At 35.5% G+C, this 15997-nt stretch overlaps 1 protein-coding gene across 2 annotated transcripts in view; it reads right to left on the reverse strand.

Moving 5' to 3' along the window:
• Positions 1-15997, reverse strand: part of Polr3E (RNA polymerase III subunit E) — a 125010-nt gene that overhangs the window by 24216 nt on the left and 84797 nt on the right. The window contains exon 8 of one of the 2 annotated variants that reach the window (XM_067149305.2): positions 3305-3468. The exons of the other annotated variant lie outside the window; for it this stretch is intronic. Within the exon in view, the coding sequence (XP_067005406.2) occupies positions 3305-3468 (164 nt within the window). The remainder of the gene's footprint in view (positions 1-3304; positions 3469-15997) is intronic. 2 annotated transcript variants of the gene reach the window in all.

Below are 15997 nucleotides of genomic sequence, written 5' to 3' on the forward strand. Positions count from 1 at the left end.
ATGAAGGACGAAAGTTAGTAATTGTAAGCATTCTTCTATTTCTAACTGACTTAAGGTGCTGTGTTTAGAAAGATTAGTTCGTATGATTTCGATAGTTTTTTTAGCGGGAATGTTCGAGAACATATTGGTAATGTCAAATGAGCACATTATGTGGTTAGGCTGCAAATTAAATTTATTTAAAGTTTCGCATAATTCTATTGAGTTTTTAATAGAGTGTTTATTGTGAAATGTGAAGTGTTTCTTAAGGAATTTTTGGAGGAACTGAGAAGTTTTGTACATTGGGCTGTTTCGGCTATTTATGATGGTTCGAATGGGAACGTCATTTTTATGTATTTTTGGCAGTGGGTAATTTGGGATTCATGTTGATGAGTTTTTGATGTTCGTGTTCATTAAATAAAAAAGGTGAATTTTTTAGGAGTGTTTTTAAATTATGCTGAGTTTTTAAGATAGGATCTTTTGAAATTATTGAGTAAGAATTATCGGAAAAGAAATCCTCCGTTTTTTGGATGTAGTTGTGTTTATTCATTAGGATTACGGTACTGCCTTTGTCGGCTTTCGTTACTATAACATTATTGGTGTCTACCTTTTTTCTTAATTCGTGGGTTTGTTTGAGAACGGTGAAATTATTGATGTTGGAAACTTCTTTTACAAGGGTGGGTAATTTCTTTTTTATCTCATATCTCACGTCATTTTGTCTGTCGAAGGGAATTTGTTTATTTATGTTGGATTCAACTTCGGCTATTGTGGTAATTATGTCCTCGGCTTTATTTGGACTAGGCCAATTATATTTTAGGCCTTGGTCAAAGAAATTGATTTCATTATCCGAAAATGTGGTGTTAGATAAATTGATAGTGGTTGGAGTGTTTTTCCATGAGGGGGTGAAAGTTTCTCTATTTTTGTTTTGGTTTATGGATTTAGGTTTCTCTTCTAATAGATATGTCAACTTGTGGTCTAAGGTTTTTTGTTTTTTGTCTAATATGTTCTGCAATTTACGTGCAATGTGTCTTTGGTATGAGCTCCATTCGAGAGGTGATAATGATTGAGCAGTGATCAAATGTTCCCGGTAAAGCTGCAAGTTTAGTAGGGATTTATTTCTATACATTAGTTTAATTTCATTTCTAAGCCAGATGGTGTTGACTTTATTTTGAACGTCTTTAGATTTGAGTGTTGGAATGTTTTTCCTTTAAGTTGATTTTAAGAAATTTGGCACCAGACCTAATCTTAAACATTCTTTTAAGAATAAAATATCTTTTGAAATTTTACCGATTTTGATTTTGGTTTCCAACCAGACATCTGGTTTAATTTTGAGGTGCTTTGATATGACTGATGATGCCCCACATGGAGGGCGAAACATGTCTCCATTTTAACGATGTTTAACTAAAAATGTTAACATCCTGTAATGTATTGAATAGGTTGGAGTCCAATAAATTCTCTTATATTATTATTGAGATTCTTTCAATACGGAAAATAAAATGATTTTCATTACTTGTAATGAGAGCTTGCATCCGGGAGATAGTGGGTTCGAATCCCAATGTCGGCAGCCCTGAAGATGGTTTTCTGTGGTTTCCCATTTTCACACCAGGCAAATGCTGGAGTTGTACCTTAATTAAGGCCACGGCCGCTTCCTTCCAACTCCTAGCCCTTTCCTATCCCACCGTTGCCATAAGACCTATCTGTGTCAGTGCGACATAAAATCACTAGAAAAAAAAAATATATATATCATACACATAAATAATTATTCTAAAAGCTGCAGCAAGGGGATTCAAAGGAAGAGAAGCTCTTTCTGTCACTTGTTTCAGGCTGTCTTCTAGTCATATTTAGGTAGCCGCTTTTGAGAACAGGCGATTTGTATCAAGTTAACAGATAAGACAGAGATCAACATCTGTGATATTATGACAACTTGAATAGATTTTTGTTCAAATAAAGAATTTATGAAGGATCAAGCAAGTGAACTGGTTGAGCTCCTTACTCTACGTGAGGAGTTTCAGTATCCAACCTCTTGGCTATGTAACCCAAACTTGAAATCTTAGAAGTTAATTTGGCTGCTACATGAATAGGACCAGCAGCAACATTCACCTGACCATATATCTACAAAAATGACAACAAATGAAGTCTTGTCTAGATTAGAATCAAAGTTCAGAATCATAGTTCAGCAAAACCAAATTACCTAACACAATCACTGAATTTAAAAATTACTCAATTTATGGAATTCAAGGCTTCTGACTACCAAGACAAAACTGTTAAAAATTATAATCTTGTATTAAATGCAAATGAAATTGAAAATATATTGGCCACAAAATGTTTAGTTGTTCATGTAGATGAAAAACTAAGATAGGACTGTCTGTTCTTAAATGTTAATCAGCGGAGACCCGGCCTTAGGGGGAACAAAACTGTCAAGATCAGATTGTAACAACTATTATAAAAAAATTTCAGTAGCAATCATCAGAAAACATCTGTACAGACATCACAGCACTGAAAATTTCACTAAGAACCTATGGCTTGAAATTCATTACAAAAGCATGTAAATCACTTGTATATTATTTTGTGTCTCATGGCAAGCACATTTTAGTGTCAGACTAAATTATATATGAAATATTTAATTATTTTACTGTCCAAACAGGTTCTTTGTCATTTGTATATGAAACAGCACATTTAAAAAGAACATAAGTATAGGATTTATTTCGAAGTTTACATTTATAATCAACATTAGCTAACTTTTAAATAAACGTAACTAGTTTTATGCAACCTCCATGTTATAACAAGCCAATTTTGATTAATTCCATGTCAAAATTCATGGATATAGCGAATGTGAAATTTTCAGATCCCTACTAAGCAGTTAAACATAGGAGAGTAGTGTCCTTGGATTTTCAAACATATTTTATGTAGAATAATACTAATGTTATTGGTTTAGCATCCCAATAACTATTTTTACAGAAATATTGTCCCACAGGAATACTTTTATGTGCTAGTAAATATACCGACACGAGGCTTGCATATTTGAGCACCTTCAAATACAACTAGACTCAGCCAGGACCAAACATGCCTGAAAGTTGGTGCTCTACCACTTGGTCATGCAGAATCTATAGAAAAGTTCTCAACATTTTCATTAATAAAATATCATCACTCCCATTGAGTGTTTCATTACCTGCAAGAAAACCACAGCAAATGTGCTGTACTGTTTACCATACCATAAATCAAGCTGAATAAGGAAGAGTATCTTCTGCTGGGTAAGTCAATCTTCTCCTTATGCAACTGTAATTAATTTTCTGATTTCTGTCTCTGAGTACCATATTAAATAAATCACCTGGCAATAAAGTCAGCATCATACGGCAGGAGTAGCTCCCAGCCCTTCTTGACCCGTAACCTGGCAATCTGTGACAGGAGCAATTTGATTTCTTCTCCAGGGAGCTTGACAGCATCACAGATCTGGCTCCGCACAAGGAACTGGTGTTGTGTGAACATGCACAGCTGAAAAGTGAGATAACAACATACATTTTCTTTCTGGTAAAATATTGACTTTATCCACACCAGCAAATTCTACAAGGGCTTTTTATCTCACTTAACCCAAGACCTTTCCAATAATTATATTAATCCAGGAATATCTTGACAGAGATTTTTCCCACACAGAGTTACTTCAGCTTCAGTAGGATGTCTGCTCACCATGCGCATTTTTTTTGTCTTGCCCGCTTTCATTTTCACGTTGTACTTAGATACCGACCATTACTTCCAATACTGCCTTCAACTCCCCCTCCCTCTATGCTATTATGGCAATTATTTTCTCTCCTTGGATCATAATCCCTCCCCTCTGACACAGTTTCTCCTTAACCTCATACAGAGCTTTCTGGATGTACCCATTGAAAAGTGTTGATGAGACAAACAGACCTGTTAATCCACCATAACTTGTAGAATAGAGGAGCTCAGCTGGGCACCCGTTGAGGCTAGCCCAGCGCAGCCGGGCTGGCTTGACGTAAATGCAAGCAATTTACATAGCAAGCATACGTCACAGTGAAGTGAGAGAGTGAACACACTTTGCAGAAAGAATGGTGACATTAGATTGTCATTACGAAGCTCTCCTCCACTACTCAGCAAAATGCTGAATGGGGTACAGTATTTAAGAAAGATACGCTATAACGGCAAGAAAACCGGCCTCTTCAAGATAATCTGTTTGATTCTGGTTCCAATTCACTACCCTATCTTCTAGATCTTGTTTGACTTGTTCGATCCATCTCCTTCAAGGTCTGCCTCTAGGTCTCTTGCCATCTAAGGTTTTCTCCAACCATTCCTTAGCTACTAAGTAATACACATACACAGTCAGTTTTATTTTCTTATATTATTATATTCACAGAAAACTAACACTTTATAATTTTTGTTCTACAATTTACAAAGGTACATGATTTAAGCACACAAGCTACAATTTACAATTCCTTGGATGGGAATGACAGTATTTCCATTTCTTAAAATGTAAAAATCTCTGTTATTCATTCAGCAAAAAATAATACATTTACATAATTCAACAAGTTGACTGCTTGATTTTGCACAGTGTTGTGTTGTTTGAATTTCCCTGTTCACTGAATTTGAAAATAGTATTTAAAACTTATCAGGTGTCCGATGATAGTAGCTAGCCTCTCCATGGCGAGGGAGTTTCATATCAAGTGGGGGCATAGATATTTACTATCCAAGATTAAAGTAAAACAACAATGTAAATGTATCTACCAAATAGATGTACAGTATGTCTTCAAATAAATAACCTAACTGATATTATTCCCAGTAAGCATGATTGGATTGTTGGTGAGTTTACCACAAAATTTAAACCCCAGTAACCACAAGCCACAGCTTATCCACCTTAACTCTGTATTATACTAGAAATGCTTCTAAAGCACCTCTTAAAATTTAATAGTGAAAATTGTAATTCATCACATACATTACAAAAATGTTTGAGGCTATAGGCCTTTTTATTGTCATTATCATCACCATCAGTTAACCGTCTCCAGTTTCCCAGGTGCGGTGTATGAGCACTCACCACTTCAGTCGATTCAGGTACCATTCTTCTTCCTGTACTTGGTTCCAATTCACTACCCTATGTTCTAGATCTTGTTTGACTTGTTCGATCCATCTCCTTCAAGGTCTGCCTCTAGGTCTCTTGCCATCTAAGGTTTTCTCCAACCATTCCTTAGCTACTAAGTAAGAATCCATTCTCATTACATGGCCATACCATTTCAATCTTGATCTGATTATGGTATCACATTTGAATATCTTAGAGAATCCTCTCGTTGCGGAATTTAATCTCTCCTAGTTTTTTGTAGCAATGTCCGGAGGAATTTCTTTTCTGCAGCTTGGAGTCTACTTTTATCTCTGCCTGTGTTGATACAAGTTCCAAGGCCATAAGTTGTTATAGGCAAGAAGTAAGTTTGATAAATAGTGTGGTTTTTAGCATTTGTGATAAATGCAAACTATTTTGAAACTTTGTCAGTGTATGTTCCTTCATCTTATATAACCCCTACAAGTGGTTTTAGCGATTTCAAATTAGCGATAAAGTGCAAAATTGGTTCAAAATGTGAAATTATACAATTTATGTGAAATAGATGTAAAATTCTCAATTTTATGCGAAATAAAGATATCTTTTTCAAAACAATGCATTTTTCTTAAAAATAATATATATGTTATTTATTTTACGGGAAAGAACTATTACAGCACCTTAAATCTTTCAGTGTGTGGAATATCTTTCAACGGCCAAAGAGCAGTGCCAAGAACAACCAATCAAACAGTTTAATATATTTTCAAGCACAAGCGTTCATTCACTTTGTGTTGAACCTTGATCACAATCGGTTATTCTTGACGCAGGTGTTGAGTAGTAGTTCTGTTTGAAAGTACGGTAGCGATTTATTGTCTGGTAGCCATGAGTAGAAGCGATGTGACGATCAAACAGCGTGCCGAGAGTTACATATCGGAGCATTCTTATGTAAGCGATACAGATATATTGATGGGCCGACTTTGCAATCAAAGACTTGAATGGAAGAAGAAAGATGTTTTGGATAAACATTTCAAGAGCAGAAACCATATGCTAAAAGCAGCAATTTTTTCCCCCACCAGCACGTGAACAGTGTGGCGTCAAGCGTCAAACCACAATAGCAGAAATGGATAGAAAGGCAAAAAGAGCAAAAAACAAGAAACAAAGGTTCATTGAGGATACTGTGAAGATGTACCTGCAGACTAATATCCCCAGCCACAAACTGGATCATCCTGCTTTCCGAGACTACCTTGAAAAGTAAGTGCCAATTTTAGATATATTTTTGGGTGTTACAGTGAAACCTTGTTAGTATATTTATGCTGAGGACAACGAAAAAAATTGTGTTTAGCGGGAAAACGTACTATCGATATTCCATTAAAAACTATCCAACAGGGAGATGGTATCACTTTACACATTAGTACATTTTACATTGTGTGTGTAGTGTTTCAGGAGATAAAGGAGAGCACTAAAAAGTGTGAAAAAGTTGAGAGAACAAATATCAATAATCCTCTACTGGAGAATGTTAAAGTAACAAGAGACTATTAAAAGATGTGAAAAACATGGAAGAACAGGTATGACATTCTTTTGCTACGAAGCTACAGTACCTACATATTATAGCAGATCACTTTCTTCCTAAAACAATAATTGTATAATGAAATGTCAGTTGAAGGTTTAGGTTTCTCACCAGTTTTCTGGTCACTTTGTCCGAGCGTGAATTTCTTGCGAGGTTATACTCGCCACACGCGATTACGCGCCTTTGGCCGCCATCTTGAACACGAAACTTCGGCAGTACTCGGCATTGGTTTGGACAACTCGCCCGTGTATAATAAAAACGTGACAACTGTCAATAGCAGTTTGTGTTTTTGTATGAATGCTACACCGCTTTACAATTGCCTGCATCTTTGCATAAATTTTTAATGGGATAGACCTACAGTATATGGAAGCCTTATTACTTAATGGCACCTACAAATGACCTGTCGAAGATCTGCTATTGCTGCACTGTAGACTTATTCTAACTTCAGTCGTACCACACGGATTTAAATCATCTTATCACGAGAACAGTTACTGGCATTACCTTCAATTTATTGTGTTGAGGGGTAAAAAGAAGTGAGGTGATTATTTGTTGCGTGACAGCCTACTTACGGACTAACAGGATAATCGTGAGAAGTTCAGTAGCGTGGTACATACGGTATCAGTTTTGCGATAGCCTAGCTATGGATAAGAAAAGGGTCGTGAAATCACTCACTAGTGCAGAAAAAATTAAAATCCTTCAAGAAGTAAAGAATTCACATCTTAAGCGCGTAGAGTTGGCGCAAACGTTAGAACTAGCACCTTCTACTTTGAACACCACTGTGGGCAACCGAGACAAAATTGAAAATGCGTATAAGCAAAATAGAAACGGAAAAAGGAAAACAAGTGCGTGAAGGAAAGTTTCCGAAGTTGGAAAGAATAATTTTGAATAAATAAATTTATAACTTTTGATTGGAATGTGAAATAGGCTACAAGCACAATCAAGTGCACTGGGTTATTTAACAATCTCACTGACAACAAAGACCTTTCCATAGAAAAAAGAACATAGAACAAAAAATAAACCGCTTTACCCTTTAAGAATATCAAATGATCATAGATATGTCTCTCGGTCATGACCATACACCAATGGCTGCACGGTTGAGAGTTACACTTCCGTTACACATTTTGTGGCAGTAACTTCAGTGACACATTATTATGGATGACTCCCAGACATAAGCCATGTATGACAACAGGACAGCTTTGAAAAAGAAAAAAAAAAAGTGAAAACTGAATTCAGCACTCCTAGCCGCAGTGAAATCTATTACTGTGCTTTAACTTAGCACTGTCCTGTCTTGTTCTAGTGTAAAGTCTTTGCTGCCAATCAATGACACAAAACTCAACTTTAGCTAAGCTAACAGCTTGCCCCTCGAAGGCGCAATATACTCAGTGTTCGAGAATTCAAGGTCATTTCCTCTTATCGCGCAACTTTCTCAGGCCGACCTGTGGCGAGGGCTCTTATCTCTGTTGGTAATCATATTCTGTACACAAGGGAAGAAAGAACATTTTCAGGTCTGCAGAATATATCATCATACTAAGCGGTAAAGGCGAAAAATCATGACGTGTTAAGAGAGGTACTTTTTATACAGATTTAATACGATGGGCATCGGGACTTCAAATTTGCGACGTGCTAAGTGGGAAAAGTGTTAATGAGGAATGTACTAACGAGGTTTCAAGGTATTTATATTTAAAATACATTTACACCATCCTGAGTGGTATAGCCTAACTAAATATTCATAGACTAGCCTATATCCACTACCCCACCCCCCAAAGAAAAGAACCACGTGGATGGTTATTTTTAAGTATTATGACTGCTATACGGCCTTCTTGAATTTTAGGTTAGGTCTCTTAAACTTTCGACCAAAATCCACGTGGATGCATGTTTCCTAGTATGATGAGTTCACGTGGAATTTTAGGTTAGGTTATTCAAATTTTCAACCCAAATATATATATATATATATATATATATATATATATATATATATATATATATATATATACATGGATAGATGTTATTTTAAAATGTTACAATTTAATAGACCATCTAGCATGTAAAATAATTGCTTGTTTTCATGTACATAAATGGAAGTATATAGGGAAAAGCTTCAAAACTTGTTCAATGATTCGCTAGGCCAGCATTACACCAAATATTTTAGTATTTGTCCTTACCTCTAAACTTCATTATTATTAGCATGTTTAACGAAATTTTACTGTTTTTAGTATTAAAAACTTCATTTTTTGTCCGTATTGACTCAAGATTTTACAAAGCTTGGTAAAGCTAAAGGTTCCACCTATTCAATACATTATCATAATGGTCTGTTTAGAACATCACATATTTATTTAACTTATTGTAAAATACATCTTTGGGACCGGTTTCGGCCATCCAATATGCCATCATCAGCCATTGGAAGTTAATAGCAAGGAACATTCAAAAAAGTAAAAATATGCTTTAAAATCAGTACAGAATGTATGTTTGGCATACTTTTAACTGCAAGTCCTATTCTACATGAAAAACATTAAAAATAGCTAGATAACATTGACCCATTGTACTATACAAATAACATATCTTTTTTGAAAAAATACAGTATTATTTGGTTCGTCTAAAATTGTTTTGTATATAATTGAAAGAGTCTATGATTTGGTATAGCTTATGTACAAGAAATTTATATGAAATTGATAAGTGATTCTACAAAGCATTTGCCATTTTAAACCACAGTTTTTTAAACAGCAAGTCTTATTCTACATGAAAGACATTAAAAATGGCTAGATAACATTGACCCATTGTATTATACAAGTCTTTTTAAAAATACAGTATTATTTGGTGCGTCTAAAATTATTTTTTAGGTGATTGAGAAAGTCTATAAATTTGGTGTAGTTGATGTACAGGAAGTTCATATAAAATTGATAAATAATTATACAAAACATCTGCCATTATTAAAGCACAGTTTTTTGGTTCCTCGTGATATGCGGCTTATACTGTTTGATAATATATACAGGTTCTTCTTTCTTAAAAGTTATTGACAAAACAGTCTATGTTTGACTAATGTAAGGAGTAGCAGATTTCTGATATTAAACGTAAGGAACTTCATCTTTTGGTCCGTATTGAACTGAGATCACAATTAAATTAGAATCTAGCGGGTTCCACCTTTTCAATACTAAATACAATGTTGTTGGATGGTATTTACAACATTATTTATTACAGAACATGTTTCGGTGTTCAACTTTTGACACCATCATCAGCTGTTCAGAAAGTGCGAAAAAACTTGGCAATCTAAACATTAAACAACATATTGTCATACGTAACTCCTTAATAAACATATATACAAACAATAGAATATTGCACTAGTTAAATCCTAAAACATCTACAGTAAATTATGCTATATTAAAACTCTAATATGTAACAAGCCCCTCTTGTTTGTATATATGTATATTAAGGAGTTACGTATGACAATATGTTGTTTAATGTTTAGATTGCCAAGTTTTTTCGCACTTTCTGAACAGCTGATGATGGTGTCAAAAGTTGAACACCGAAACATGTTCTGTAATAAATAATGTTGTAAATACCATCCAACAACATTGTATTTAGTATTGAAAAGTTGGAACCCGCTAGATTCTAATTTAATTGAGATTTCAGATATGTTTAGTCTTATTTTAGTATTTGAACCTTGCATCGTAATATTTTTTCAAGATAAATAACTGTATGGCTGAGGCCGAAACTATGGTTGAGATCTTGAATATTATTTTATATGCCAGGTGGAAGTGGGCAGTAATTAGTATTAATCTCGAACCAGCACGGACCTAAAAAGGAAATTGTAAATTGAGTACGAGTTATTGAGAATGAAACGCGGTACTATAGGAAAGAATTGAAGATATGAAACTCACCTCAGGTTGAATGTAGCGGCGCGTAGAGAAAGTGAGGAACAAATGCTGAATGTCAAACGCCAGGAGGCTGGCTCAGCTGTAAGGCAGGGGAAAGGGAAGTAGGAGAGGTTGCGGTCACGTGTATCTGTGTGTCAGGGGGGCATGGGCTTTGTCGGGGATAGTAAGCTAGCGCGCTACGTAATATTTTATGTACTGATTCGGAATTTTTAAACTGTTAATCAATGAAATAAGCATGTCAAATAAAATTGTAGGTTTTTCCGACATATCATTTAGATTGTAATTGGGATTGTAATATTGATCTAGGGTAATGTAACATTGCTCCGTTAGGTCTAGGAGTGGGCCTTTATTTATTGTTTCGATGATGTCCAAGTCCTTGTTGATACCATAAAAATTATGTTTGTATTCCTGTATGTACTGGCCTATTGCCGAAAATTTTCTATATTTTATGGCATTGACATGTTCATTGTATCTGATATTAAATGATCTCCCAGTCTGCCCAAGGTAAACACTGGTACAGTCATTGCAATGAAACCTATATACACCTGATCTATCAAATGGGTTTTGTACATTAACCGATTTGGAGTTGTAGAAAATATCTTAAATTTCTATTGTTAGTTTTGATGGCAATATTGACATTTCTTTTTTAAAAAATATTGGTTAATCGGAAGATGTCAGAGTTAAAGGTGAAAGTAGCATATGTTTTTGTTTTGGGTGTTTCTTTTTTGTAATTTAGTCTTGGGTTGGTGTTTAAATTTATAAAGTATGCGTTCTATAAAACATTTGTTGTAGCCATTGTAAGATGCGATCTTGCGTATAGTGTTAAGTTCTTTTTTACGTTCTATATTGGACATGGGTACATTAAATGCTCTCTGTATTAAATTATTGTATGTAGCTCTTTTATGACTAGGAGGATGTTCAGAGTCATGTTTGATGGTCATGGCTGTGTGTGTCAGTTTTCTGTAGATTTTGTATTCAAAAGAGGATGGGCGCCTCGTAATGGTTAGATCTAAAAAATTTAGGGTTTTATTACTTTCGAATTCTATTGTAAATTTGATATCATTGTCGATGTTGTTGAGGTCTATTAAGGTGGAAGGGGCATCGGTAGTACGTTGATCCATTATTATAAATGTATCATCTACAAACCTGGCCCATAAGGCTATATTATTGAATGTCTTATTATTTATAATTTTAGTGTGTTCCAGAAAATCTATATAAATGTCAGCTAAAATACCTGATACCGGTGAACCCATGGCCAGTCCGTCCTGTTTATAGATTACTTTGTTGAAAATGAAATATTATTAGTTAGGAACTTCAAGATTAGTATGAAATCGTCTATTTCAAGTTGACTAAGTTGGCTGTGAGCACGCAAATTTTCTTTAGAACGATTGGTATAACTTTTTCAGGTTTGATGTTGGCGTACATATTGGTGATATCGAATGAATGCATGGTATGATGTGCCCGTAATTTGAAATTTTCTAGTTGTTTAATTAGTTCTGAAGTGTTTTTAATTGATTTGTTGGCTTGAAATGTGTAATGCTTACTTAGAAATTGTTGTATGAACTGCGCTGTTTTGTACAAAGGGCTAGGTCTGAAGTTTATTATAGGGCATATGGGAACAAGGTTTTTGTGTATTTTAGGTTGTGCTTTTACTGTTGGTAGACCAGGGTTCATATTGATTAATTTGTTCTTTTCACTGTCAGTAAAGAGGCATGTTGTATTTTTAAGAATTTGTCTAAGTTGTCTTTGAATAGATTGCGTTGGATTTTTATCTATGATTTTGAAGGTTTTGTCTGTAAAAAAGTTTTGTGTTTTTGTAATGTAATCTGTTTGGTCTAAAACAACAGTGGCATTGCCTTTATCTGCTTTGGTGATGATAACATTTGAATTTTTGATTTTAAGTTTTGACAGATCTTTTTTCTGTCTTCAAGCTGCGTTGTATTAAAATCTATAGTTGGTGTGCTGAAGATATTTTTAATTTGTTTTTTAGCTTCATACCTAACTTCATTTTGAATGACTAGGCATTTTACTGATAGCTGCTTCTGTTTCGATAATTAGTTGTTTAGCCTTGTTGGCGGTATTGTAATTAGGCCAATTATGATTAGGTCCTTTGGAGAGCATTATTATTTCTTCTTGAGTTCTCAATTTACAATTTCCTTTTTAGGTCCGTGCTGGTTCGAGATTAATACTAATTACTGCCCACTTCCACCTGGCATATAAAATAATATTCAAGATCTCAACCATAGTTTCGGCCTCAGCCATACAGTTATTTATCTTGAAAAAATATTACAAAGCAAGGTTCAAATACTAAAATAAGACTAAACATATCAGAAATCTGCTACTCCTTACATTAGTCAAACAGACTGTTTTGACAATAACTTTTAAGAAAGAAGAACCTGTATATATTATCAAACTGTATAAATCGCATATCACGAGGAACAAAAAAACTGTGCTTTAATAATGGCAGATGTTTTGTATAATTATTTATCAATTTTATATGAACTTCCTGTACATCAACTACACCAAATTTATAGACTTTCAATCACCTAAAAAATAATTTTAGACGCACCAAATAATACTGTATTTTTAAAAAGACTTGTATAATACAATGGGTCAATGTTATCTAGCCATTTTTAATGTCTTTCATGTAGAATAAGACTTCCTGTTTAAAAAAACTGTGGTTTAAAATGGCAAATGCTTTGTAGAATCACTTATCAATTTCATATAAATTTCTTGTACATAAGCTATACCAAATCATAGACTCTTTCAATTATATACAAAACAATTTTAGACGAACCAAATAATACTGTATTTTTTCAAAAAAGACATGTTATTTGTATAGTACAATGGGTCAATGTTATCTAGCTATTTTTAATGTTTTTCATGTAGTATAGGACTTGCAGTTAAAAGTATGCCAAACATACATTCTGTACTGATTTTAAAGCATATTTTTACTTTTTTGAATGTTCCTTGCTATTAACTTCCAATGGCTGATGATGGCATAGTGGATTGCCGAAACCAGTCCCAAAGATGTATTTTACAATAAGTTAAATATGTGATATTCTAAACAGACCATTATGATAATGTATTGAATAGGTGAAACCTTTAGCTTTACCAAGCTTTGTAAAAAGAAATTTTACTGGCTTCACACGTACGTCCCAGGATCAGGAGATCTGACTCAAGGTAGTAACCCTTAGCAGAGATTATGTTCCACGTTGTGGAGATTCAGCAAGGGCAGAGGTGTACGCTGCATTGGACAGGAAGCCCATTGCAGTAATCGCAGATGAGATGTCGGACAACTGAGGCAGATATGTCTTTCCTGTTCTATTCAGGACGATGCTGCCAACAGGACAACAGCCGAGCCATCATTGATTCTCTCAAAGACTATAATATTGATTATGAAAACACGCTGGGTTTAGTGTCAGACTCTGCCACATACATGGATACATGTTTACAGACGATAACTGGAGACCATCTTCTTCACTTCCAATGCTTTCTTCTTCACTTCCAATGCTTTGCACAGAAGTTACATCTTGTGGGGGATGTTATTCTCAAGAAACTGTCACAGTTGACCAATTTGGTTTCACTCATTCCAGTATCTTGACGAGTACTTCGCACCCTTGGTAGAATTCTTTAGCTATCTTGATGAGAATTCCCTAAATAGTAGTGGCCATTCAGTGTTGGATATGTTTAGAGATTAATTAATGGCGTGTGACCTCTGGAGAGGCCTGGTGCAGGTATTTCAATTTGACTCCCGTAGGCGACCTGCGCATCGTGATGACGATGAAGACGGCACATAGATGGCACATACACCCAGTCCCAGTGTCAGGGGAATTAACCAATTATGGTTAAAATTCCCGACCCTGCTGGGAATCGAATCCGGGACCCCTGTGACCAAAGGCCAGCATGCTAACCATTTAGCCAGGGAGCCAGACATGTTTAGAGATCAGGATATGCTTTCCTTGCTGACAGTTCAGATAAAGTTTGTTTCCCAGACATCTATGAAAATTAATGCAGCAATCACAGTATTGGAGGGATCGTCCTACCCGTATTCTCACAAGTTGTGGGATGATCTTTCCACTATTTGTGGAGAATTGAAGAAGTGTGCTGATGGATGGTTTCAATTGGAAACAAGTTGCCTGATGGAGAGTTGCAGAAACAATACGAAGAAATAGGATATTAAAGGGCAATTTAAGCAGTGTATGCTTAAGTGCATAACTAAGCTCTAGAAGCACAGTGATACTAACGTGTTTTTCAACGAAGTGTGTAATTTACCTAATTCTACAGTTGCAGGGCAAAACCGTGCTCTGGAATCCAAATCACTTTTGTCTTTGAAGCATAAGTTACCATTTTTTAGAAATGTCACTGTTGATCAATTTGTCCAGGGCTGCGAGGCATATCACCAACAGATGCTGCAGAACATTAAAATGGATAAAAACAATGATACTCTTCAAATATTGATGGCATTTAGGTTACACTTTAATTCCTTTGTCTTGGCAGCACTGCAGTGCATTTGGGCCCCTACGAACAGTGTCAATTAGAGAGGTTTTTTTTAAGCAAGTACAACATGATTGTAAGTGATAGGTGGTCTCGAATGAAGGAGGGCACCATTCAAACAATTGGCATGTTGTACTTCAATCATCTTTGAAATTCCTCTTCCATGTAGGTCTGTTCTACTGTGATAAACGAATATGTTCAGAATAGCATTTTCAACTTTGAAATTGTAAATTTGTAAATATGCATATTCGTGTGTGCATTAATACTTCTTGCAGTCTTATGTTGATGTTTGTCTTATTTTCCATAGTGTATTCAAAACTGCATGATGAGCAATGTGTGATTATTAAACAGTATCATACAATTCAGGTGTAGATGGCAAAAACAGAATTTTAGAGTTCTCAAAATCGGAAAATTTAAGATTTTTTTTTTTGCTAGTTGTTTTACGTCGCACCAACACAGATATGTATTATGGTGACGATGGGATGGGAAAGGCCTAGGAATGGGAAGGAAGTGGCCTGGTGTGAAAATGGGAAACCACGGCAAACCATCTTCAGGGCTGCTGACAGTGGGGTTCGAACCCACTATCTCCCGATTGCTGGATACTGGCCGCACTTAAGCGACTGCAGCTATCGAGCTCGCTGTTTTAAGATATTTAGGTGCCAGTGTAATGATCTTCAGTGACCATATATTTAAGACGTCACCCAGACAATTCAGCCAGTTGTTCACAGTCCATAGTCTTTTCATGGGACTTATTAAACCCTTTGTTAATGCTTTAACCCCCAAGAAAACTTTAGTACATCTAGAGAATTATTTATGATGTCATTAAAGTGCACGCATGCATTACAAGCCAATATCACTATATTTTTTTTTGCTAAGGGCTTTACGTCGCACCGACACAGATAGGTCTTATGGCGACGATGGGATAGGAAAGGCCTAGGAGTTGGAAGGAAGCGGCCGTGGCCTTACTTAAGGTACAGCCCCAGCATGTGCCTGGTGTGAAAATGGGAAACCACGGAAAACCATCTTCAGGGCTGCCGATAGTGGGAT

The sequence above is a fragment of the Anabrus simplex genome, chromosome 6 (genome assembly GCF_040414725.1).
Source record: "Anabrus simplex isolate iqAnaSimp1 chromosome 6, ASM4041472v1, whole genome shotgun sequence".
In the NCBI taxonomy this organism is placed as follows: domain Eukaryota; kingdom Metazoa; phylum Arthropoda; class Insecta; order Orthoptera; family Tettigoniidae; genus Anabrus; species Anabrus simplex.